Consider the following 24,489-nt stretch of genomic DNA (forward strand, 5'->3'; position numbering starts at 1 on the left):
CTTGAGGCAACAATTAGTGTTTTCTCACTGGGCTTTTTTTCTCATGGTTGTTGTTCTTTTTCAGGAAAATACTCTGAAAATACCTACTTCTAATAGGCTTGTTGCTGGACCTCCTGTTACCCCTCAAAAGTAAAAAGAAATGACAGATGGTGAGCCACAGTAAACTACCCATACTGTTATTTTTAGTTTTCAGTGCAGTTTTTCAGGATTCTGGTTCCATACATGGAGTACTGCATTTCCAGCTTTGCATACTGGTTAACAGACAAAAAACTTATTTTCAACAGCATTTTTACTCTTTATAACTATAAAGAGTAAAATTTTTACTCTTTTAAAAACTCAACAGCATTTTTACTCTTTATAGCTGTGTAACAGTGTATTAAGTCCTGTCTAATAAATTCTGGAAATAAAGTATTATCATCCATTTTAAGTGTTTTCAGGATCAGACATTACTATATTCAATCTTAACACGTGAAACATGTTTTTCTAAATCCTAGTCCAGTTTCACCTCTGGCACAGGGTCAGCTTTACTAAGCTCATGTTGCTCACAGCACAAACAGACTTGGCCCTTAAAATTTGAAAATAATCTGTGACCATTTAACATTCTTCAAATACCGCTCATGCCCAGAGACCTCCTTTAGCAAGGATGTGCAGGCAAGCACTGAATTGTGGTCATTTCTGGGGTAGAAGGTGACAACCAGATGGAAAATAAAGAGCATCCTGGATAATATAGGAGAACAGGAATATTTTTTCTGAGTATTCTGGACCTCTTTTTACATCTTTTTTTGATGCAAAAAGGAGGAGAAATTGGTTCTGGGTATATCGAGTCAGGCAAATCAGTATCAGGCTGTACCAGACACACATTTATGTCAGGAAAGTCCCTGAGCCCTGCAGTGTAGATGATGATCTGAATTCTTTAAAGCTGAGAGCGTTTGTAACCAAGGCTTATTTCAATATGATCTCTTCTATAATTACTGCTGCACCTTTGCTCCCCTTGCTTTCCCCTTCCCCTCAAATCTCCAGCTACAACTCCAGAGCCTCGTACCGGTCCGGGGAAGCTCTTTCCCATGCAACCCGACAGCTTTGGGATTGCCCCCAGCTCGAAGCTGCCAGCTCCCCGTCCCTTCTCCCTTCTCAGTCGTCCCTTCCCCCTCTCCCAAATATTTCTCCAGCCCTGTCTCATTGGTGCACTAGTCTCCCTTGCCTTTTTTGGGCTGCCACCCTGTCAATCTAATGCAATAAGGCCAGGGGCAGGTGCAAACCCCTTGCTCTGGCTCCTCTTACTGACCAATCCTCGTCCCAAAATACCCAAGAGCCAATGGAGTGGGAAAACCCGGGACCCCGGGAGAGGGAGAGAGGGCAAAGCTGCCGGATTGCGGGGGGGAGGGGGCATCCATTTAGCACCCAGCTTAGCCCAGGAGCTGCGGAACATTTGGATTCCTCCGGGGATCGTGGTGGCTCGTGGATAGCAGGGCTGCTCTGCTGATTCACTTCCAGCATGGTGATCAAAGTCTTTGTCGCCACATCTTCGGGGTCTACAGCGGTAGGTGACTCCTTTAACATCCTCCTCTTACCGCTGGGGTCAGGGTGGGGAATTAGCCCAGGAGATGCCAGGAAAGAGCTTGCATGTACAAAAAACCCACTGGAATTCTTAGTAGGAAAAACACTTAGTTTTATTCTGACCTGACCACCTTATTCTTGAAAGTTGCTCAAGTTGTAGAGAATTCCTGTCAGTGAAGGCTGGCTTGCCTGCAAGCTTTTACCACAGTTACATTTACATCTAAATGACCTGTCATTGCATAGATTTACTGCTGTTTGGGAAAGTATTTCCAATATATATATTCACTGAAGAAGGAAACAGTGGGTATTGTATTTGTGCAAAAGCGATGCTGGACTATTTACAGGAGAAAATAAAGTGTTTATTTTTAAAAGAGACTTTAGGACACTGCTCCTGCAAAGGGGGAACTCTGTCTAAGAAAGCACCTGGGGCTGGATAAAGTTAGACAGAAAATCTTCTTTCCCAAGCCCCTTCATTTTCCTGGGTTTTGGGAGGTTTTTTGTTTATTTGGTATTTTCTTTTTGGTTTGGTTTTTTTTTGTTTTGTTTTGTTTGTTTGGGGTTTTGGGGTTTGTTTGTTTGTTGGTGTTTGGTTGGGTTTTTTGTTGGCTTTTTTTTTTTTTTTTTTTTTGGTGTGTGTGTCTGTTGAAATGCTACACTGATGATTTTTAGCATTGAGATCTACTGCTGTAGCTGTCAGCAGAGAGTATCAGCTGAAGGGAAGGGCATGTGAATAGTAGGGAGGTTGGAAGTCCGTGGGAGGTGGGAACCGGGAAAGGACTGTTTCCTTTTATATCCAGTTCCCAGATGATCTCAGATTGCAGTTTTCCTTTGGCACTCCCTCCCTCTCAGTGGCACGGCTAAACAAACTGGCTGGTGCTTGCACAGAGCTCTAACTACATCTCTATCTCCCTGACAGCAGCTGCATTTCTTTAAGAAGATTCCAGAGTGGAAAAGCTCCAAAAAACACCCCCTATTTATGGGACCATCATCTGTGGGAAATGAGCCAAGGGTCCTTCACTAAAGTTCCAGTTGGAATGCTGCTGAGGAAGTTTGCAGTTCTCTCACCAGCCTCCTCCTAAGCCTTACATTCTAAAATGGTTATTGATATTTAGCTTTTTTTTTTTTTTTAAATATAATAGTAAACCTGAGATATAAGGGGGAAAAAAAGAAGAGGAAGTTGGGAACTTCAGGTTTGGTAGTTCGCAATTTGTAATAAAACATTCACTGCTCAAGTAGCTTTATAAATTGCCATGTGCACTCTTCTTGCTCCTGTTTGACCTGTTTTGATCTGGAGACTCCAAAAGAAAATTCTGGAATCTTCACAGGGCAGTATTCCTCTGTATTTGCTCCTTTCTGGCATGCTGGGTGTGTGTATATCTGTAGCAATCTCAGCATGTCTTCAGATCCCTGATTCTGAATTGCAATGCCAAGTACACCTGGAGTAGTTTTCCACATTTTCTGATGAACATGGATGGAAGGTATCCTTTCAATGAACCTTTAATGAGTTCTGCTATATAGAAAATAAAATTCACTCATGCAGGGAGTTAGCACAAAACTCAATATGTCACTAAAATCCTATTAAACAGAAATTTTGTATCAAGCATGCACAGCTTTTCCTGAGAGGAATTAATTTAATCCCTAGACACTTTAAATTGCAAGTTTAAATTGTCCTGTTAGCACTGGTGAGCTCTTCAAATTTGGTGGCTGGTCCCATCAAATACTGGGTGTTGATTTTGAATTTAGTATAAGATGGGGCCAGCCTCTGGCATAAATCAGTAGAGGATCATTGGCAAAGAAAGAAAAAGTCTCTATTTTATATACTACATGGTCACCCTTGTCACTGCAAGTGGTTTTCATGTTAATAAATACTTTGCAAGTGAATCCAGTGAACCCAGTGACATTCTGGTGCTCTAGATCAGATGCTGGAATGTTATAATTCACTGTGGCTCTAGAGCAAATCTGCAGTCCCCTCGAAATATTTTTCCTCTCGATGCTTCAGAAATTTATTTTAAATATCTCCAGCTTTATTATCTTTCTGCTCCAGACATCGCTGATATTGAACTGTTCATTAAGGCAGGCAGAAGTGGAGACACTTATTTATAGCACTAAAAAGCACTAAATGCTTGCTTGGAGCAAACAATAAAAAAAATAAAATAATGCTGTTGCTAGTCACAGGTTTTTTTAGAATTTGATAATATCCTGCAAGATTCTAAATTGTGGGAGAAAGAGGATTCATGTCTCACAGAGGACTGCTGCTTATGGTTATGACACCTCTAAAATACTTCTATTTCCTGTGGTTTTGGTGACATTTTATGAACTTGCCCCCCTTCAAATCGGCATCAAAAGCAGCAGGGCAAGAGAGGTGATTCTGCCCCTGTGCCCTGCTCAGGTGAGAGCCCACCTGCAGAGCTGCCCCAGCCCTGTCCCAGCACAGGGAGGAGCTGGAGCTGCTGCAGAGAGCCCAGAGGAGGCTCCAGGATGAGCAGAGGGCTGGAGCAGCTCTGCTGGGAGGAAAGGCTGGCACAGCTGGGATTGTTCACCTGCACAGGAGAAGCTTTGGGCTGAGCTCAGGGTGGCCTTGCAGGGCCTGGAGGAGCCCCAGGAAAGCTGGAGAGAGACAATTTCCAGGGGATGCAGGGACAGGACAAGAGGGAATGGCTTTAAAATGAAGGAATAAAGGGTTAGATTAGATATTAAGATGAAGTTCTTCCTTTTGAGTCTGATAAGGCCCTGGCACAGGTTTCCCAGGGAATCTGTGGCTGCCCCTGGATCCCTAGAAGTGGAAGGCTGGATGGGGCTTGGAGCAGCCTGGGATAGTGGAAGGTGTGCCTGCCCATGCAGGGCATTGCAGTGAGGTGATCTTTAAGGACCCTTCCAACCCAAACCAGTCTGTGATTCTATCATCCAGCCTGGCCCTGAACACTTCCAGGGATGTGAAGTCCACAACCTCTCTGGCAATTCTTACGCACTAGCTAGATAGCATTTATTTAAAACATTTTTTTTTTTATTATCATTTTAAGGAATTAGTAGCTAGGGATGGTGCAACTCAAGCTTTTCTGAAAGAAAAACTGGCATTGCTGAAATAATATCCTGCTCATCACCACTTTCCAATTAATCTATGCCCAAGCAATTTGAATTCATCCCATGCCACCAGACAATGGAGGGCACAAACTCTTGCAGTCTTATACACTCTGAGAAAGCCTTTGCATGTTCTCTCTGTTGTTACACCCTAAATTTCCCTCTGTGAGTGCTGTTTCCTGGAGAGATTTTTTTGCTTGCCCACTTAGTGCCACCCACAGCAAAGGTTTGCTTTGTGGTTTCACACTTGGTTGTGTCCCAAGTCTTTTGCTCTGCCTAAACCCCAGTAATGGTGAACCCTAAGACACAGCACATCTTCTGCTCTGTTTATCTCATTGCCATAGTCAGAAGCTCCTTGCCTTTTCCTTAAGCAGCATAATTCCATGAAACTTTACTGCTTTACATCATAAGACACAGCACATCTTCTGCTCTGTTTATCCCATTGTCATAGTCAGAAGCTCCTTGCCTTTTCCTTAAGCAGCACAATTCCATGAAACTTTACTGCTTTACATCAGCACTAATTTTTTCACACAATTTTTGCTTTTGGGCCTGGTGCTGCCGGAGCCTCCTGTGCATTATGAACCTCAAGCTGAAGAAGAATTATTAATGCAGGTTTAAAAGTGACAACTTTCATAAGCAGGAGAGCACAGAATCTCTGGCTCCATTTCCATTATCTCCTCAGAGGCAGTGTCTGTCTGGAGCAGCAGTTATTCCTGGAGCCCTATCTCCTGCAGTGCCTGTGTCCAAAGGGACAGGCTGACCCTGGAATTGCAGCTGACAGCACTTGAGTGCCCTGCCTCTCAGAGCATGTGATGTTACTCCTGCTGCTGGCTCGTGCAGATTTTATTAACCATTTATACAAACATTATCCTGCCACTTTCTTCAGTGAAATGTCCCTTGAGCATTCCTTTCTGCTGCCTGAATGTGTCGTGCAAATAACTCTGCAGCTAAATAGGCAATAATGAGATTATTTCTGTTTAAAACGAGAAAATATGAATAGAAATAAGCAGCTTTGAACTCTGTCAACTGCATGGCTCTTGACCACTTTGGATTAGTGTTTTCATTCGAAGTGATGCACTTTCTTTAGCTCACTGCATACCTCTGTTTTTGTCACAAAAATGTACAGAATTTTATGTTTGCTATTTTTTATAAGCAAGCATATGTGTAGATAGATGCTTCTTTGTTTGTACAAGGAAAAGAAATTTTATCCCTGCTCAAGAGAACTCATATTTCCAGGATAATAGGCTATCACTCTACTTCAGCTCTTCTGTTTTATTAGATTATGGAAATACATCATCCCTGATTTACTTCTCATCTCATTGCCTGTCCCTCTGATTTGTGACACTAGCGTGGTGTCACTTTAATTTCAGGTGTTCAGATGTCTTACAAATGGAGTACATGGTTTCAAATCACAAGATATAAAAATTACCTTGATGCCTCATTCCAGCTATGTCTGGTGGCAAGTTCTTTAAAAGCTGCTCAGGAGCAGCATTCCTTTAGCAGGGAAATACAGTGAGTGTTACATTTTCAGAATAAAGGGATGGGTTATAAGCTCAATGCCTGCACAGAACCAGCATAATAGGGAATAAAAGGGCCATGAGTGAATTTTAGGTGTCACAGAAGCTGTGTGCAACAAGCTTTATTGGTACATAACATGTTCTTCATAGTCTAGCTGGAATGTCATTCTGTAATTGGGGATTTATTTAAGTACAGGAGCTCAGCTGTGCTGGATTTTCTTGAGCCTTAACTCATATTTATATATTATATCTCAGGGAGCAGTGGCCATAAATTAAAACACAAGAAGTTCCACTTCCACATGAAAGGAAGAACTTTTTTACACTGAGGGTGGCAGAGCCCTGGAACAGCTGTGGAGTCTCCTTCTCTGGAGACATTCCAAACCCACCTGGACACTTTCCTGTGTCACCTGCTGCAGGTGACCCTGCCTTACTAGGGAGACTGGACTGGAAGATCCCTTCCAATCCCAACTACTGTGTAATTCTGATTCTGTGAAATTTATTTATGCCTAACATTAAAGAACAGAGACAAGAGAAACGTGACTCACAGAAAGCTGAATTGCCACTTGTGATCGGGAGGAAGAAGGAGGCTGTAACATGCTGAGGAAAATTTGTACATTTTCTGACCTTTACTCACTTCAGGCAGGATCACCATAGGTATCTGTACACCACATTCCCAGATCTGGGAACACAGGAGGAGGCTTCCTGCTGAGCCTCATTTCTTAGCTGGAGTTGTCACTGCATCCAGGGAGGAAAGAAAGAAGCTGGGGGTGGGTGTGTGGTGGGAAGGATGTAGTGGCAGCACTCTGGGTGCTGACAGAAAGTGTTGAATCTCACCTTCAAAAAGTTTGAGGGCTACTGGAGAAGTGAATCCCACTTCAGGAATGTGAAAAACGCCAATCACTTGTTTTAAAAATTTATAAAAGTTTAATAAAAATAAAATGGTTATAAAAATAGTAATACAAGTATAGTAATAAAGGTTAGACAATTAGAGTCAGGACAATTAATGAGACAATAACAGCAAAGAGTTACAGTCCGGGCTGGGTACCTCTTTCTGGACAAAATGGGCCAGGAAAAAGGACCCCATTAAAAGAGAATTTACCCCTTAAGAGGAGTAACCTGTTGCATATACAAAACACTTCATGATTACACATATATTTTATTTAAAACAAGAAATTTGTCTGGTACTTGTCAAAAAGTTTCTGTTAATCCCCAGGCGCCTTCGAGTCTAAGTCAGGCTTGAGGAAGTTCGTTTCTGTTGACAGGGAAAGCCATAAATTCCTCTCCTCTGGAAAATTTAGGGGTTTCTGTAATTGTTATCACTGTGCGAAAAATTTCTTGATTATCTTATCTCACACACATAGTTTCTATTTTAACTACTAAAACTTAATTTTAATTACAAAACTACATTTACTCTATTATTAAAATGTTAATACAGCATAACTTTCCAACATTACACATATAATATTCATTGTAACATTTGCGAAAAGCCAATCATAAAATATGCATTTTTCACAAGGAACTTCCAACTTTCAGGAAGAATTTTTTCATGGAAAAAGAATTGGAACAGGCTGCCAGGGAGGTTTGGAGTCTCCATCCCTGGAGGTGTCCAAGGAATAACTGGCACTCAGCGCTCTGGGCTGGGTGATAAGGTGGGGATTGGCCTAAGGTTAGACTCGATGATCTTGGAGTCCTTTTCAACCTAAAAGATTCTGTAAACTTGACAAACTTGCCTGAGCTCTTGTAATAGCAGTTGCTTTTAGAAAACCATTTCCATTTCAAAGAAGGAATGTTGTTCTCCCTCTTTCCTACCCAGATAAAAAAGAAACAGCAAGAAGTCGTGGGCTTTTTAGAGGCCAACAAGATTGACTTCCAGCAGATGGACATAGCAGGAGATGAGGACAACAGGAAATGGATGAGAGAGAATGTCCCAGGTGAAAAAAAACCTCAGAATGGAATTCCCCTCCCTCCACAGATCTTCAACGAGGAGCGGTACTGCGGGGTAAGAAGCTGTTTGGAGATTTAAATATCTTCAGGGAGTGGTTTCTCACAGAAAGGGACTCTTTTCCATTAATAGGAAGCATCAAACGAACTCCTTAAAACCATTTGAGATTCACTGTGAAAGAACAATTCTCAGGAAACAGTTTTGAAGCACAGAAAAGCAACGAAAAAGAAGTTTATTTCTTTTTGAGAGCAAGATAAGCATGGAGGGAAAACTGGCTAGAGAAAGTTCTTGAAGTTTCAGTTAATTTTGATGGAGAGTGTTGATATTTTGTTTGTTTGGACTTATCTGGGCTTCAAGGACATCAAGTAGATATCTGAGGTACCAGAGGCTGGGAATAGGAATCTTCTTTTTCCATTATATTATACAAATAAATAGGAATGTTTGTTTACTGGAATAGTTCTAGAATGTGGTTTGAATTATTGGCTTTATATTCCTTATTCAATAAATATCCAACTCTTCATAACAGCAACTGTAGCATTCATCAGATGCTTTTATATTTTCATATGTGCTTATAACAGGTTCTTTCTCTTGAGATAGTTTGTTCAAAGCAGAGAAAGATAATAACGTGCCAGCACGAATATTAGGACTGTGAATCAAAAAAGATAATCTGAGACCTTTTATTTTCTCATAGTCTGGGTGGAAATGCCCAGTCTGGAAAGTGCTGGGATCTGATGGCTGGAATGAACCTGCAAAGTGCTCTGGAACACAGGGCACACAGTGAGCCTGGTTTGGAGTTACTGCACAAATCCAGTGTGAACACCTGCAAGGCTGTACTGGGGGAACAGATATTTTTCATGCCACTGAGTTTTCAGAATTAACTTCAGTGCTCTCAGAGCAAAAGTTCATAATGTGAATATTGGAGTGCAGCTGTTTCCTCATTTTCTCATAGAATTCCTAAAAGAGAAGTTGGTGTGTTGGAGTTCATGTGCATTTCAGCATCCAATCTGCACCAATAAAAAACATAATTTGATATATCTTACTCTGGGTTTGTGGCAGCCAGTGCTGCAATAAATATTTCTAATGTTCCTTGGAGAAGTTATATAAGGAATTAAAGAATAATTGCCTTATAAAGTGTTGCAACTGGTCAGTCTTGACAGTAAGTGATAAATACACAGTTATTACTGCATGTCTGAAGCTATTCCAGGAAGCCAAATAATCTACATCTTGACATAAATTCAAGTGAAGAAGTAGTCCTTTCCAAAAACACCTCCATGGGGAAAGGAGTTGCAGCTACTGATTTAAAAACTGAATCAAATTTACAATTAGTCTAAAAGTCTCCAGAATTCTAATGTACCCAGCTCTCAAAGCTCAGAGCTAATGATCCCAGTAGGTGCATAACAAAGACTAATTTATGGCATCATTATTTCCAAATAAATAAGGTAATGAGATTCATATCAGTGCATGAGCCTTACCCTTCTCCCCAGGGGAAGGTGCCTCCAGGGAGCTGCACAGGGAGTGTGATGTGGGCTGAGAACATGGCCAGGGGCTGCCAGACTGCTGCAAAATGCTCCCAAGTGACATATTCTACAATAAAACCCTGGGGATTTGCATTCTGCTTCTCTGCATAGCCATTGCTTTGAAATCCAGACTTGTTTTAGGCTGGTAAATGTTTATCTGATACATCTTCCCCTGTGTCCCACTCCTTTGGCCTCAGCCATTTTATTAAAAATATCCCTGAGGATTGCAAGGGCCTGTGTGACTCCAGTGCAGTATCCTGAATTCATGAAAGTCCTTTTAAAATATTTTCCTCTCATCAGTTTTTAAGGGCCTCGCTCATGTGGCACCTAAAAATCTTTGAATTTGTAGCCTGGCTAAATGCAGGCAGTTCATACCCATTTCCTGCTATGCCCAAATCACCCTTTAGCTTCAACAGACCCAACCCAGTATATTTATAAATAGGAATTGTCTCCTCTATTAATCTTCATTTTGCTGACCTAAACAAGTCAAGCTCTTTACACCTCTTTCATTTTTTTGTAAGATATTTTCCCTTTCTCCTTCCTGCTAATTTTTATTTTCTTCGTTCACAATTAGTAATTTTTATTTTTTTTTAATATCAAATCTGTTACATTTCATTTTCCCCCATTCTTCTTTCTGGGATCACTCTTTTGCCACATTTCCCTTTTTATCAATGGTCTTATCACTTGTTTTTATCAATGTTTGGTTCCCATAATTCACACATGTGCACGTGTGTACACATTACATCATGATGGCCTGGGAGATCTGGCCTTGGGAGATAAATATTAAATCAAGATTAAATATTTCCTTTTTTAATCTGAGAAAGAGGGGTTTGGAGAGAGACATGACAACCTTCAACTATTTTAAGGGCTGTGGCAAAAAGTGAATTATAGGTCTGAATTCAGTACTGACCCTGCTTTGAGCTGGAGGTTGGTCTTCCTGTGAAGAAACCTCTCCTGAGGATTCTTCCCACCTGAATTATCTAGGATTTTGTAAAATAGGTTCTGCTCTACATCCACTGGAGGTGGGATGAGCTGTATGAGAAGAAAATGCAGCAAAGAAAGTTCAAGTCAGCCATGAGAAAATACGTAGTTTTCAGGAGCTCACCTCATTATCTCACTAAAGGTGGGTCAGAACCACTGGATCACAGTGATGCAATGATTCCTGCCTTGGAGGAATGGTCCTTTGGGACCTTGTCCAGTGTCCTCTTCTGCAGTTCAGTGAAATTTCTGGAGTGGTGGAAAGGGGGACAGGTGAGGAGTCTTCTGTTTGTGCTAGAATAGAATGACATAATAAAAAAGCTAAGCCAGTCCCTCTGCACATCTGCTTTTCTGCTGATACATTTTTGTATTCTCATTTTCTGGGTGACCATGAAGAGCTGCTCTACTCCACAGCTTGTACTGTAAAGTGGAGGTTTCTTATAGATGGATTTTTATAAAGATACACTGCCTGGGAGCAGCGCTTCCACGAGGTCAGAGAAGCTTAAAACTACAAAATAGCTGATAAAACAGCTCAGATCTTATTTTTCTCCCAGATTTTTGGTATTGCCACTTGAAGAAATAGATTAGAAATTGATTCATTTTGTATGCCTGGCTACAGCACCAATTTTAAGTATCCATTCTAATCCATCAGTGCTGGCAATTACGTCCTTATTTGATCTTTTGCTTAAGCTGCTTCTTTGTTCATGTCTAGACCGACGTCTGCATCTGTGTCACTTGCTAAATATATTGAGCACTCTGTTGCTCTTGTCTTTTCTTTTGCTTGACGAAAACCCTTAGAAAACTAGGAAAGAAAGGAAATCTAAACTTCTGTTTTTCTTCGCAAGCGGAAATCTCTGCTTTCTTCTGTAAACTGAAATCCGTAGAATAAAGTACCCTTGTATGTACTTTAAAAAAGTCTCTGAATTATTAGGTAAGACTTTTGTTTGATGCTGGAATGTGTGTTTGCAGCCCAGAAACCAACTGTGTCCTGATCTGCATCCAAAGCAGCGTGGGCAGAGGTGAGAGATTTTGTCCTTGTATAAGGTGAGAGCCCACCTGCAGAGCTGCCCCAGCCCTGTCCCAGCCCAGGGAGGAGCTGGAGCTGCTGCAGAGAGCCCAGAGGAGGCTCCAGGATGAGCAGAGGGCTGGAGCAGCTCTGCTGGGAGGAAAGGCTGGCACAGCTGGCATTGTTCACCTGCACAGGAGAAGCTTTGGGCTGAGCTCAGGGTGGCCTTGCAGGGCCTGAAGGAGCCCCAGGAAAGCTGGAGAGAGACAATTTCCAGGGGATGCAGGGACAGGACACAGGGAATGGCTTCCAACTGCCAGAGAGTATGGTTAGATTAGATATTAGGAAGAAATTCTTCCCTGTGAGGATGCTGACACCCTGGCAGAGGTTGTCCAGAGAAGTTTTGGGTGCCCCATCCCTGGAAGTATCCAAGGCCAGGTTGGACACTGGGGCTTGGAGAAACGTGGGACAGTGGAAGGTGTCCCTGCCCAGGCTGGAATGAGATTATCTTTATGATCCTGTTCCAACTCAGGCCATTTTATGATTCAATAATTTATGTAACAGCTAAAGTCAAATTTATGGACATATAGGGCTCTCTGGAGGTTTGTAGTCCAGCCTGCTACTCAGAGCAGGGTAGCTTTAAAGTTAGCTTATGCTGCCTGGGGCTTTGACCATCTGAATTCCAAAAGACTCCAAGGATGGTGTTTCCATGCTCTCTCTATGTGCTCTGACCTGGTGCTGTACCTAGCACTGGGGGAAGAATTTTCTGCTGATGTCCAGTTGACAAATTGCACCACTTAGACCATTTATGTCTTTTCATACAGATAAAATATGATTGCTTACCTGAAGTAAATTGTTCCTGCTTATTTTTCTTACTGCCTGCCCTGGGAACAGTTATCTTTAATCATTCAGCAAATGAAGATGTGAACAAGTCACCGTTAGTAAAGCATGGGTACAAATACACCTTAAAAAACTATTCCATGATCACTGTAGGCATTCCTTTATTTATTTAATACATGATAGCTTCCCCCTCAGTGTGAAGAAATAAGAGACCTTCCATTTACTGTAGGATTGCACACTCTCTGCTGCCAAGGAGCCCCTGATATCATAGAAGATTATACCCACTTCTGATAAGAGTTGTCTGGTCATTCACACATTTTATTTGTGTCCTCAGGTCTGGTTACCTACAAGGCTTTGCGTTTCTGGAGAATTTTAGTGCACTTGCCATGGGCTATTTTTCCTCAAAAAGACATATCAAATACCAAGTCCACTTCATGGCCTTTCCTTGTTGTTGTCTTCTCTTTGTTCCCCAGCTCTTGCCATGTCATGCCATGGTTTGCTCAGGCTGCTTTGAGTATGTGGTGTGCAGGAGGGCACAAGTTTCCCGTGTTTGCATTGCCATGTCAAATTCCAGCCCTTCCAATTGCAGAAAATCCTCATTTTCTAGTTTGCTGAAAAAAAAATCCATCATCTTAAAATCCTAAATCCTAAATCCATGAGCCAGATGCAGACACTGCCTGGCTTGGATGTGATGATGGTCTGAGAAATGGCCTGGAGCAGCAGCAAAATGTGCTCCAGGGCTTCTCTCAGACAGAGCAGTTCCCACAGGGTGTGACTGTGTGAAAGCCAATCTGTCCCTCAGATAAATCAGAGAAATGGGCTGTCATTTGTCCTGTCTCTAAAGTTCTTCCAAACTCCACTGAAATGTCATCAATTCCACTCTTGTTGTCATTAAGGTGACTTCAAAACCATCCACTCCAGCCTTTCTGATAATTTGTGCTCTGGAAATACTAAAACAGTTCAATAAAACAACTCAGGTCCTAACCCAGCTCTACAAACAAGCCTCAAGGATGATTCAGCACCTTATTATTTACAGGCTTCTATTCCTGGAGTTATTTGGGATTAGAGGAAGGATGATAACATGATCAAGGCAGTAGTGTAGGACTCAGCAGGACATGTTCAGTCCCCTGTCGCAGAGCTGGCTGTGATTCTGGGCCAGTCACTTCTGACTGGAGATTCTGCTGGAACTTAAATATTTGTTGCTTTTTACCTGTGCTGTGAAGTTCCCAGTGACAACAATAGTGATTGCAAAACTTCCTTAGTTGATAGGAGTGTGGTACAGGTGAAAGCAGTAAAGGGCATGTAAGCTGTAGCTGGCAGGATAGGAGGCATTCCTGGTCTTCTCAGGTCCATTTCCACTGAAAACAGGCATTTAGTGGAATGATTTATAATTTCATTTCAGCAGTGCACAAGACACTTTGGCTGGTACATGGATATCAGACAGAACAGCACAACCCTTTCCTAAGTTAGTCTGAAAAAAACATCATTTTCTAACCAGACTGCCTTTCTCTAAAATGAAGTTTCCTTGTTACCATTTCACTCGAGCTATCATATTGACTGTTGTCTTTTATTTACCATAAAGAAGTTCCAGGTTTTTGAGGGTCTATTTTGTGCCCTTACTCACAGCAAGTTTTATTTTAACATTTAAAGGGAATAGCTTTGCCTCGGAGTGTACAGCTGAGGCATGTTAAAATGAGACAATTTTATCTGATTCTGCCATGGATGGGATATAATTAAAATGTAAGTCTCTGGAGAGATTTGCTCATTTAGTCATTTTGCCACCCTGTGTGAAACTCCCTTTATCTGTGTTTTCTTCCTGGGGCTCAGATAATGCAGACAATTGTGCAAATGCATAGTCATTCTCACCTATGTAGGATTTGCTCGGGCTGATTTCTTCCTCCTGTGTTTTTTGTTTGATTTTTGTTACCAATTCTCTGTTGTTTGTTTGTTCCTTTCTTAGGATTTTGAATCCTTTTTCTCTGCTAAGGAAGAAAATATTATTTATTCGTTCCTGGGCCTTGCTCCTCCTCCAGGCACAAAGGTATGCACTTCTGTCCTTCCATGGGGATCATTTATTTGATTTTCATGAAAGATGAACATAGGCAGTGACTCAGCATATCACATAAGAGGCAGTGGCAAGCAGTATGTTAGATGTTGGAGCAGCAAAGTGTTCTTAGGTAGGAGAAAAGTGTCTGGTTCAATAAATACTAGAAAACATTTCTTTCTTGCCTTCTTTTACTGCAGGCTTGTTACCATGGCTCCAGCTGATGGGTTTGTTGTTGTTGACACAAAGCAGTGTTTTATTATGTTCAGCTTTTAAACCATGCAGACTCCCTCGCACAGTTTCTGGGTGGTGTTGGTCACAAGAAGCCTTCTCTTGCTCCTGACCACATTGGACAGGGCTAGTCCTGGCCTCCAGCACGGGGCTGGGATCACACCCATCCTTCACTGGCACCATGGAACACTCTCCCTCTGCCTGGAGGAGAAAAAGGCTCACCCAGCCCTTCACCAAGTCCCTTTGGCAAGCCTGCCTGTGGTTCTCCATCATATTTTGACAATGCTCTAATAAATTTCTGGCAAAAGAAAAACACTTTATTTTGGGTTTTCCCCCCCGTTTTTACCTCGTGTTGTTTTTACAGAAACCAGTGTGGTTTTTCTTTATTAGAATCTTCTTCTAATTAGAAGTTTTCTAACTGAGACTGCTACAGCTCTGCTATCCTGAGCTCATAAAATGCTGCCATCTTTAACGTGGGTGAGCCAACAAAAGAAATTAATCAAGAGAGTGATGAGCCAGAGCGACAGGAGAGCTCTGCTGCATTGTGGTGACCTGGCTGAGGAAGTGCCTTGGAGCAGGAGATCTGCTTTTGGTCCATCTCTGCAGCAGCTTCGAGTGAAACACTATTGGAAATATTTCTTTATCCTCTTCTGTAAAAGCAGAGGGGGAAAAAAAGGAGCCTTTGCTAAGTGCTTTGAGAGCCACAGCTGAAAACACACTCAGGGGTGTGTTTTAAATGTCCCAGTTGTTAAAAATGCCTTTGCCACTGAGTCCCTGCATGATAAGGAGAGTGATTTAAACTTTCTGCTTTAGCTGTGCCATCTCCCACCCAGGGAAATAAAAATGACTTGCCTACCTCACAAGGGTCTTGTGAGAATTCATTTAATTAACATCCACAAAGCCATGAAAGGCTTAAAGGACTGCAGGTATTACATATTATAGTCATTATAAAAGATATGTGGAGAATCAGTGAGAGAAAGAAAATTGCATTTTTTCACCTTCCCACTCCACAGATTATCTGCTTCTTCATGCAAGGTCCTGGTAGATTCCATATCTGTGAAGCAAAGTAACAATTTTTTAGAATTCATTCGTTCCCAGCTGTCAGCAGAGGCTATTACACTTTCTGCTTCATGACAACCTTGGAAATGTTGAAAATAATATGTTTGGTAAATTCTGCTGGGCAGATTTGTTTGTCAGTGCCATTGGTAGCAGGCAAATCTTGTTTACAGTGATTAACTGCTGCCTTGGTAGTGGCTTCAGGCCAGAGAGTGCAAATAAGTGAGAGTGCTTGTAAAGTCCCTGTTAAATGTGGAATTCTGACAGTCTCCCTTTCAGAGTCTATTCCTGTTTGTGAGAGACAGACACACTTCTTGCAGAGGTGTTTCTCAGCATCTTCACTGCCTGTGCTTTGTCAAGCAAAGAACTCTCCTGCTCTGCCTCTGCTTCCCCCTCATTCTCTGCCAACTCCTCCTTAGATGAGCACAATGGATGCTCGTGATGCTGATTCCCAGCAGCATAAATCTGGAATTCTAAGTCAGGTGTGGAAGAGATGGTGATGGTGACACATATGACAAGGTTTCCTATTAATCCCTTCTTAAAAAATTGTGTGGGTTTTGAGTCTTTTCTTTCCTGGAATGAAGAAGCAAACGATAAAGCATGGAATCACCACAAGGCAGCAAGTATTTTCTTTCTAGAGATTTTTACCATGCTGAGACATGACAAAGATTAATATGAAGCTGATACCTGTTTGATACTCTTGTCTTAAAACATTTTATTTCTTTTTCCATCCATCTTTTGTTTCATACTGCACCAAGACTAGAGAAGTTCTTTACTGGCCATGATCCTGTTTCACAGCATCCTGACCAGGACTGTTTTGAGCTTATTTCCTTCCATCTGAAGAAGCAGATGAACCTTTTGGGGCTCCCTCAACAAATTATAACTTCCCAACAAAATACTTGTAGTTAAATTTATTGCCAATTCATTGCTATGTGCAAAATGCACATTCAGTTCTCCAGATTCTCTTGTTTCTATATATCAGTATATTCTGTATATTAGAGTGCTTCACCCAGCCCTGTCCCAGCCCAGGGAGGAGCTGGAGCTGCTGCAGAGAGCCCAGAGGAGGCTCCAGGATGAGCAGAGGGCTGGAGCAGCTCTGCTGGGAGGAAAGGCTGGCACAGCTGGGATTGTTCACCTGCACAGGAGAAGCTTTGGGCTGAGCTCAGGGTGGCCTTGCAGGGCCTGGAGGAGCCCCAGGAAAGCTGGAGAGAGACAATTTCCAGGGGATGCAGGGACAGGACACAGGAATGGCTTCAAACTGAAGAGAGGAAGATTAGATTAGATATTAGGAAGGAATTCCTTCCTGTGAGGGTAGTGATGCACTAGAAAAGGTCTCCCAGAGATTCTGTGGCTGCCCCTGGATCCCTGGAAATGTCCATGGTCAGGTTGGATGGATCTCTGACCACCTGGAGTAGTGGAAGGTGTTCCTGCCCATGCTGGAACATAATGATCTTTATGGTCCCTTTCAACCCAAATAATTAAATGATTCTCTGATTCTGTGATTTTATCATACTAAATACATCTATTGCCTTAAAGGGTGCAACATACCCATAAAATTCAGTGACTTTACAGGAAACAAATCTATATTTGTGGTGCTTCAGCAAGGGTCTGTTAGCTCCCATCATCCTCTCTCCCATTCCCTCCTGACCACAATGGTTTTTGTGGTTTCTAAAGCATCATTTATCAGGGCTGAGCAGAACAGTTTTCTGTGCCTGAGAGAAATTAAATAAGTAATTTAATCTATTAATACCAAATTCCTCCTTACCTGAAGGAATACCTGGTCTAGATTAGTCCCAAACACTGTTCAGGGCAGGCTGGGATTTAAGCACAGCTGTGCCTGACCAAAGATCACTCAAATTTGTGACAGATTTCTGAGAGGTCCTGTTTAATCTTGGATTAGTGGCCTGAGTGGTGATGTCCCAATAGGATACATGTGTAGATCTGAGCTATAATTGGTGTATAATACGTTTGGGGTCAGGTGTGTCAGTCTCAGCCTCAAAAGTTGGGTACATTTTTTTAAAGCTGGCACCACTTTTATGCTTAGTCTGACTCAGTGAACTCAGTGATGTATGTGATTTGAGGGTCTGTTTTCAAATATTGTGCATACTTGAAGCCTTGATCCCACTATTCTTGATCATAATATCCAGAATCTTGATATCCCCAAATCTGTAGATACTCAAGCTTAAATTAGTGGAAGAAGGCTTCTCCTAAATCTGCTTTGAATTACAAATTTGTGCTATGTGCACTTTATTTAAAGAGAAAATGACCTGTCAGCCAATCTTTAGAAATGGTACTTCATTTTGAATTCGTTGAAAATTGAATTCTGTGTTTCTATGGAGAGCCAGTGTGGCAATGATATTCTGAATGTCAGAGTTCTCCATATAATTAACAAGAACTCTGTGAGTGTGTGTGTGTTTTCTGGCTGATATGCTGCTTCTAGAGTTTAGTTCTTTCAGCTACAACTCTTTTTTGTGCCTTATGATCTAAGTATGTGATTCATCTGAGATGGATTCACACAGTTGGGTCGTTTTATTTAAGATGCTCTCTGTGGTTCTTATGCATTTTATGTCCCAGCCAAAAATACTGAGTGTATGGATTTTAATGAAATGTTAATATTTGTGCTGAAAACAAATATTTAACCAATTTCAAGACCAGGTTGGATGGGGCTCTGAGCAACCAGGTCTATTGGAGGGTGTCCCTGCCCATGGCAAGGATGTTGGAATGAGATAATTTTTAAGGTCCCTTCCAACCCAAATCATGGTCAGTGATTCTATTAATTTAATTTTCATTAACACTGTCCTTTTCATTTGAGGAACTTCTGCAAAGAAAGTGTCTGTAAGAAGTTGCCATTTCCTTAAGAAAATAATGTATTAACACAATGTTGCACAAGAGAATTTCAGTGTATGTTTGTGTTACTACATATTTCAATCTTTAAATATTTTTTGGCTTCTGGGAGAAAAGTAAACCATAAACCAAGCCAAAGAAATGTCTCTGTAGATCTGTTTTTAATAACAATGCCACCAGCATCAGAGTGCAGTGAGCCCACAGTTTTATGTGCACTTGAAATGAGATGATATTGCCAGAAAAAGAAATTGTCTTTTCTCCCTCCTCTTTCCTCTGGCTCCTTCTGCTCCCTCCCAGCTGCTCATTCCTCTCCCTGAGCATCCCCCACGTGCTGGCACAAACACTTGTGCAGCTGTGTGACAGAGTGTGAAAGTGCTGTGAGGTGGGAACGTTTTGCTTTTTAAAGCTTTCATCTTGATCGGCTCCTGCTCGCCTTCCAGAGGAAGGAGAACCTGGGGACCTTTGTGCCCACTCTCTTTTCACTGCAAGTAACTTGGATGTAAAACTGACTTTGTACAACTCAGAAGAAAATTGCCAAAAGAGCACCAAGCCTCACAGGCAGTCAAGTTTCAGCAAAAACATCAAACTGCTGTGATATCTGCTTCCTAACATTCCTAAGCTCCTTTCTATCATTTCTGTCCCCATCCAGCAGAGCTTGTCAGCAGGAGGACATCTCTTATGTCCCACAGCACATCCTGGGACAAAGATCCCTAAGCCAGCACTCAGCCAGTCAGCTCTGGGGATAAAAGCCAGCCAGACATGCCCTGTTCTGCAGAATAAGAGCACTGGCTGAGGAAATCATCATGGGGACACTGGAGGAGGACTTGTCAAGTTAAAAGGACAGGGGAACATGACTGAGGGCTTCTGTTTAACTGTAGAGACAAATGAAATGATGGAAAAGCAGCAAACCCCAAAGCAACCAGGTGGCTGAGTTGTAAGGGCTTGGTCCCAGGGATGGGGAAGCAGTTTGTCTCCTCTCAGGGATGTGCTGCTCTTCCCAAAGCGTGTGGGGCTCAGGATGACACAGGACAGGACCTCCCCTGAGTGCCAGAGGAACCCACCCCACATAACACCTCTCAGAGGTGGTCAAATTTCCTTTTAATGAATAAGGTCCTTTACCTCAACTTCTCTACTACAGATCACTTCCGAAATCTCCCACTGATGATGATTAGAATTTTTCTTCACAGCCAATTTGTACTCATCTTGCATCTCCCTCAGCACTCCTCCTTGTCCTATCCCTGTCTGATGTTTACTCTGATCTATTTTGGGAGTGCCATCATATCCCCTCTCAGCATCACTTTCAGTAGATTAAAGCAATGAAGCTTTTTTTGTCCCCCTTTCATAAGACAGGCTCTCCACTCCCTCAGATGTTCCTGGAGCCCTCTCTGCACCTGCTCCAGTCTGAGTTTCTCCTCCTTGAGCCTGAGTGACTGGGATGGCACAGAGCAATCCACAGGAGGCTTTGCCTCACCTCATGCATCCGAGGATCACATTTTTTACCTCTTTCACTCTCACATCACCCTCATGGCTCAGTTACCCCATGCTAATTTAAATACATCCATCTTTTTCTTCCTTCATGATCATTAACTAACAAGCTCCTAAAGTGCAATAGAAAAATCACTTTTAATGTCTGACCCAGAACTGCTTGTCCCAAATAAGGTGACTTTGCACTTCATGCTCTTGCATTTCATCATATTTCTGCTGTGCCACTCGAAGCCTCCTTTTATCTGACACAGTGTGGGAGCCACTGTGACCTTTCAGAGCCACCTGGCTGAAAGGACACCAGGATATTTGTCAAATAAAGAACTTCCCAGGAGGTGCTTGGTTATGGTGCTGGAATAAATGGACTTGAGTGACTGATGTGGGAAGAGTTTTCTGATGGTTTTAAGCAAGAAAGTTAAGAGTTTAAATGTGAAATCCTTTATTATTTCTGTTTTCCTGGAGCTTCTGGATGATGTTTAATTGGAATTCATGCTGGTGGAAAAAGGTTTTTTGGTTTTTTTCCCCTGAAACTCAAATGTGCCGTCACAGTGAACTTTGGTTTCTACTGAACTTTCAGAGGAAGGTTAGGGAATCTGCTATGCTGAGAAGTGCTTGAATTCATGTTTTCCCCACACAAATCCCACCTGGTCAACATGCCAGCAAGTGCTCTTTTCACAGGAGAAATACACCCTAAAAGGGGGTATTTTCATTTGAGAGCTGAAGCAAAAATAGAAAAGCACTTTCCCAAAATAAGAAATGCAAGAATTTTATAGAAATGAGTTGTTGATCATGTGTCCCGAAGCTTACCATGACTTCCCTTTTACTTCCAGGAGACTGAAAAGTCTGATGCCACAGGGGAGAAGTCTGATGCCACGGAGGAGAAGTCTGATGCCACAGAGGAGAAACCAGAAGCTGCAGAAGATAAATCTGATTCCAAGGATGAAAAATCTGATGCCACGAATGAAACTGAGGCACACACAGAAGACAAGGCAGATGAAGGGGCTCCTGAAGAGGCTCAGTCTGGCCAGACACCACCAGAAGGTCAACAGGTAATTGTTCCTTTCTCTTTGTGATCTGAAGGTTTTCCCTGTGCTAAGCACATGGAACATAAACCCACAAGCCCTCCTGGTGTGCCCCAGAGTGACTGATTGCAGAGTGTCTTTTGGATGGTTTTCTTTGATATCAGGATGATATCAAACCTGGATAAAACTCCAGGGAACTTTGTTCTGATTCTTGAATAACAGCAGCTGCCTTTTGCCCCTTTTTACCCAAGCTTTTTATTTTATCTTGATGGTCATTGGGAACCAGAGTCTAGTTATGGAGGGTAATTTAGGACTAGACATCTGAGTCCTGCCTGGGTGAAAAAACAAATTTCTGCTCTCAATGGCCAGCCTGTGCAGTGCTCATAAATCTGCCTGTAAATGTTTGCTGCAGATCTGACAGATTTGAGTTCTCCAGGCCTTGCAGAATCCCCTGGGCAGTGCAGAAAGGGAGGCCAATGTTTTCCTTCCTGTCTGCTCCTGCTCTGGTACTACAGATCTCAAACTGCAGCTCAGGTTGTCCTTTAAGGATGGGTTTATTTGGATGCTGACTCTTCCCAGGGAGTCAGGCCTGCTTGTCAGGTTCTTCTGGTTTTGGAGATCAGATGGTCCCAGGGGAATATCTGGCTCAAATGCATCATCTCTTACATCAAGGATCAGAACAAATGGAGTTTGGGTGTTTTTTTTTGGTTTTTTTTTTTGTCTAGCTGCAATGTTTCTCCAGGGGAAACACCTCTCTGTAGGCCTTTCCCCACTGCCCTTTTAATAGTGACTGATCTGGTCACTGTTGGGCTGGAAAAGCCCCTTTTACACAGCCTCAGGCACATCTCAGCCACTGGGAAGTCCCACTCACAATTTCAAAACAGTGATGAGGAGAGACAGTCCTCAGTGGGAACTGAATTCCTCCTTAAGGAAAATTATATCCAAGCACTTTTCATGTTGCTATGAATTTCATCTGGCAGGTGAGTGCCATCAAACTCCTTTTTATTTTTTTTGGCTCATATGAGGAGCCAAAACTGCTGCCTGGCTTGGGTGCCTTGCCCTTCTGGCTGGCATTCTGCTTTAATGTTTTTCAGATGAGAGCAGAATGCTGGAATTTGTCTGCAAATGTGTCAGGCAGCTGTGTAGGAGCAGTTTTGCACTGACATCATGCAGCACCACTCCTATACAGCCAGCACCTTGCTCCTCTTCTCACAGAAAGGATTGAAGTTAAAAGTGGAAAATAGATTTCTTTGCTGTTTTTCAGAGAGAGGAGAGGCAGAGGAGAGAGCACAGAAAACACTTTTTGCCCTGTTCCACCACCCACTTCCCGTGTCACCCCGGACAAATCACTTCAGTGCTGTGGCATCTGCCTGCCTTGCTATAGTCCATCCCAATTATCACTTCTGTAGGGATGGCATGAATCATTCTGTAGGAATTCTGCTATTCTCACTCACTACAGACAGCACACAGAGGACAGGGTCAGATGAGAAGAGCAACTCTGAGGCAGCTACAGTGAGATGAATTCCACCTTTTGTCTCTGTATCTCATTTTTTTGCTTATAAAAGAAAGTAAAAATACCATTTCCTTACCTGAGCAGGGTTTGATGAAAGTAAATACACTCAAAGACTGCCAGGTTGCCATCAGAGTATCTCCACTGGATGTTAAGCCCTAAAGGATAGAGGTATTTTCAACACAAACGTTTGAAAGATGGCAGTTTTATGTTCCATGGCTGAATTTATATGCCAGTGGGAATTTAGTACTGGAATTTTGGCCTTATTTAGCACTGCTCCAAACCACCTCCAAAATGACTCCCATTTGTGGGGTGTAACCAAGCCAGCTTTTCTCCCGTGACTTTGCAGGAGAAACACCAGCACTGTGGAAAATTCTGGAAGGTACCTCAGCCTTTGCCAGTGAGCACAGGACAGAAACCAGAACAAACTGGGGCTGTCCCAGCCCTGGGGCTGCAGGGAGGGTCCAGGTTTCAGGAGGCTCCTCCCGTGCTCAGTAGCAGGGGATCTTCAGTGTGGAGGCTGCAGCTCTCTCCAAGTTCTTCTGCTCTTGCTGGGAGATGCAGAAATCCAGAAGCTGCAGGTTTTTGTCTGCATGGGTGCAGTGCCTCACCTTCCTGCTTTGTCTGTCCCGTTGGTTTTGAGTTTCTTGAAGAGAAGACTGAGCTCCAGCTCACATGGATCCTGCTGGTCACTCCATGTGCTGGTAATAAATTTGCTGTAGTTTCACTGTCTGATTTTGACTTCAGATTTAAGCTTGGTGGTTTGAGTATTTTTTAAGTGGTGTCCCAGTTAAATCAGTTTTCAGTACAGATTAGGCTCCCTTCAGGGCAAAATTATTTTAGAAACATGTTCAAAAATCATATAATGCAAGTCTGTATCATGTCTCAGCAATTCCCCAAGCCATATTTAAACCCTGGCACTGCAACTCACTCCCTTAAGTCATTCCATGAGAACTCAAATCAACCCCTCTGCCTTCTGTGTGGCACTGTGACATTTGCCTCTTCTCTTTGGGATTTTGTGTAGGATCAGCTCTTTCTCCCAAAAGCCAGATTAGGATCTAACATTAAATTCTAACATTAAATTCTATTCACTTTGTACATTTTTTTTTCTTTTTTATCTCTCTCATCACTTTTGCTCAATCTACAATCTAAAACCAGCTTGTATTATTTTTTATTCCCTGTTGAGCCAAGGCATCTGTTGCAGCCTACAACACTTAACAGAATCACAAGCCAGATTCTGAATGATGATATATAACATAGATAAGACTCTCTATAATTCTGATTATGCTTTCATTTTGTAGACCAGCTATTTACCAAAAATCCCACAAAAACTCCACCTGAACAAGGAAACAAAACCCAGCTCCAAATCTTTGCTTGCCAATGAAGCAGTTTTGATTGGAAGTAACTGAAGAAAAGGGAGCTCAATTTAATGATTTTATATTCCTTTTCCAACAGAAAAGTTAAGCTTGAATGTGCTTTGTGAGTTAATTTGGGGGACATTATCTCCAAATGAATCCAGTGAATTCCACAGAATTTTCCTAAATTCAGTGTTAAACTTCTGCTGTGTTTACCCTGTCTCATTTCTGTTACTCTTTAATTTATCTTTTTAACATTTTCTTTTTTATCTCTTCTGTAGGAAGGCGAGGAAGAACATGCAGCAACAGGGGTATAGTAGACCTGGATATTTTATTATCATCTTTTGTTTGTGTGTGTTTAATTCCTTTCAGTCCTTTAGCTTCACTCAAAAGCTGGTAAATTCTTATTCATGAAAGTAAACACACCACAGTCATATTCTGCTAGAGATAATGATTGGTCCTATTGTGGTGTTATTGACTGGAAACAAAGATGGGCCTTTAGTTCTTAAA

General features: G+C 42.1%; 1 protein-coding gene across 5 annotated transcripts in view; it reads left to right on the forward strand.

Moving 5' to 3' along the window:
* The window catches only part of SH3BGR (SH3 domain binding glutamate rich protein), a 28,870-nt gene that overhangs the window by 938 nt on the left and 3,443 nt on the right, over positions 1-24,489 (forward strand). For 2 of the 5 annotated variants that reach the window (XM_053935734.1, XM_053935732.1), the window contains exons 2-6: positions 65-149; positions 7,966-8,151; positions 14,396-14,476; positions 20,923-21,141; positions 24,261-24,290. In XM_053935734.1, coding sequence (XP_053791709.1) covers positions 147-149; positions 7,966-8,151; positions 14,396-14,476; positions 20,923-21,141; positions 24,261-24,290 — 519 coding nt within the window. In that variant the 5' untranslated portion in view covers positions 65-146. Of the gene's footprint in view, positions 1-64; positions 150-1,453; positions 1,541-7,739; positions 7,802-7,965; positions 8,152-14,395; positions 14,477-20,922; positions 21,142-24,260; positions 24,291-24,489 lie in introns of those variants that run through there. The other 3 variants (XM_053935731.1, XM_053935736.1, XM_053935735.1) reach the window with 3 other exon arrangements.

The sequence above is a fragment of the Vidua chalybeata genome, chromosome 2 (assembly GCF_026979565.1).
Source record: "Vidua chalybeata isolate OUT-0048 chromosome 2, bVidCha1 merged haplotype, whole genome shotgun sequence".
NCBI classification, from domain to species: Eukaryota; Metazoa; Chordata; class Aves; order Passeriformes; family Viduidae; genus Vidua; species Vidua chalybeata.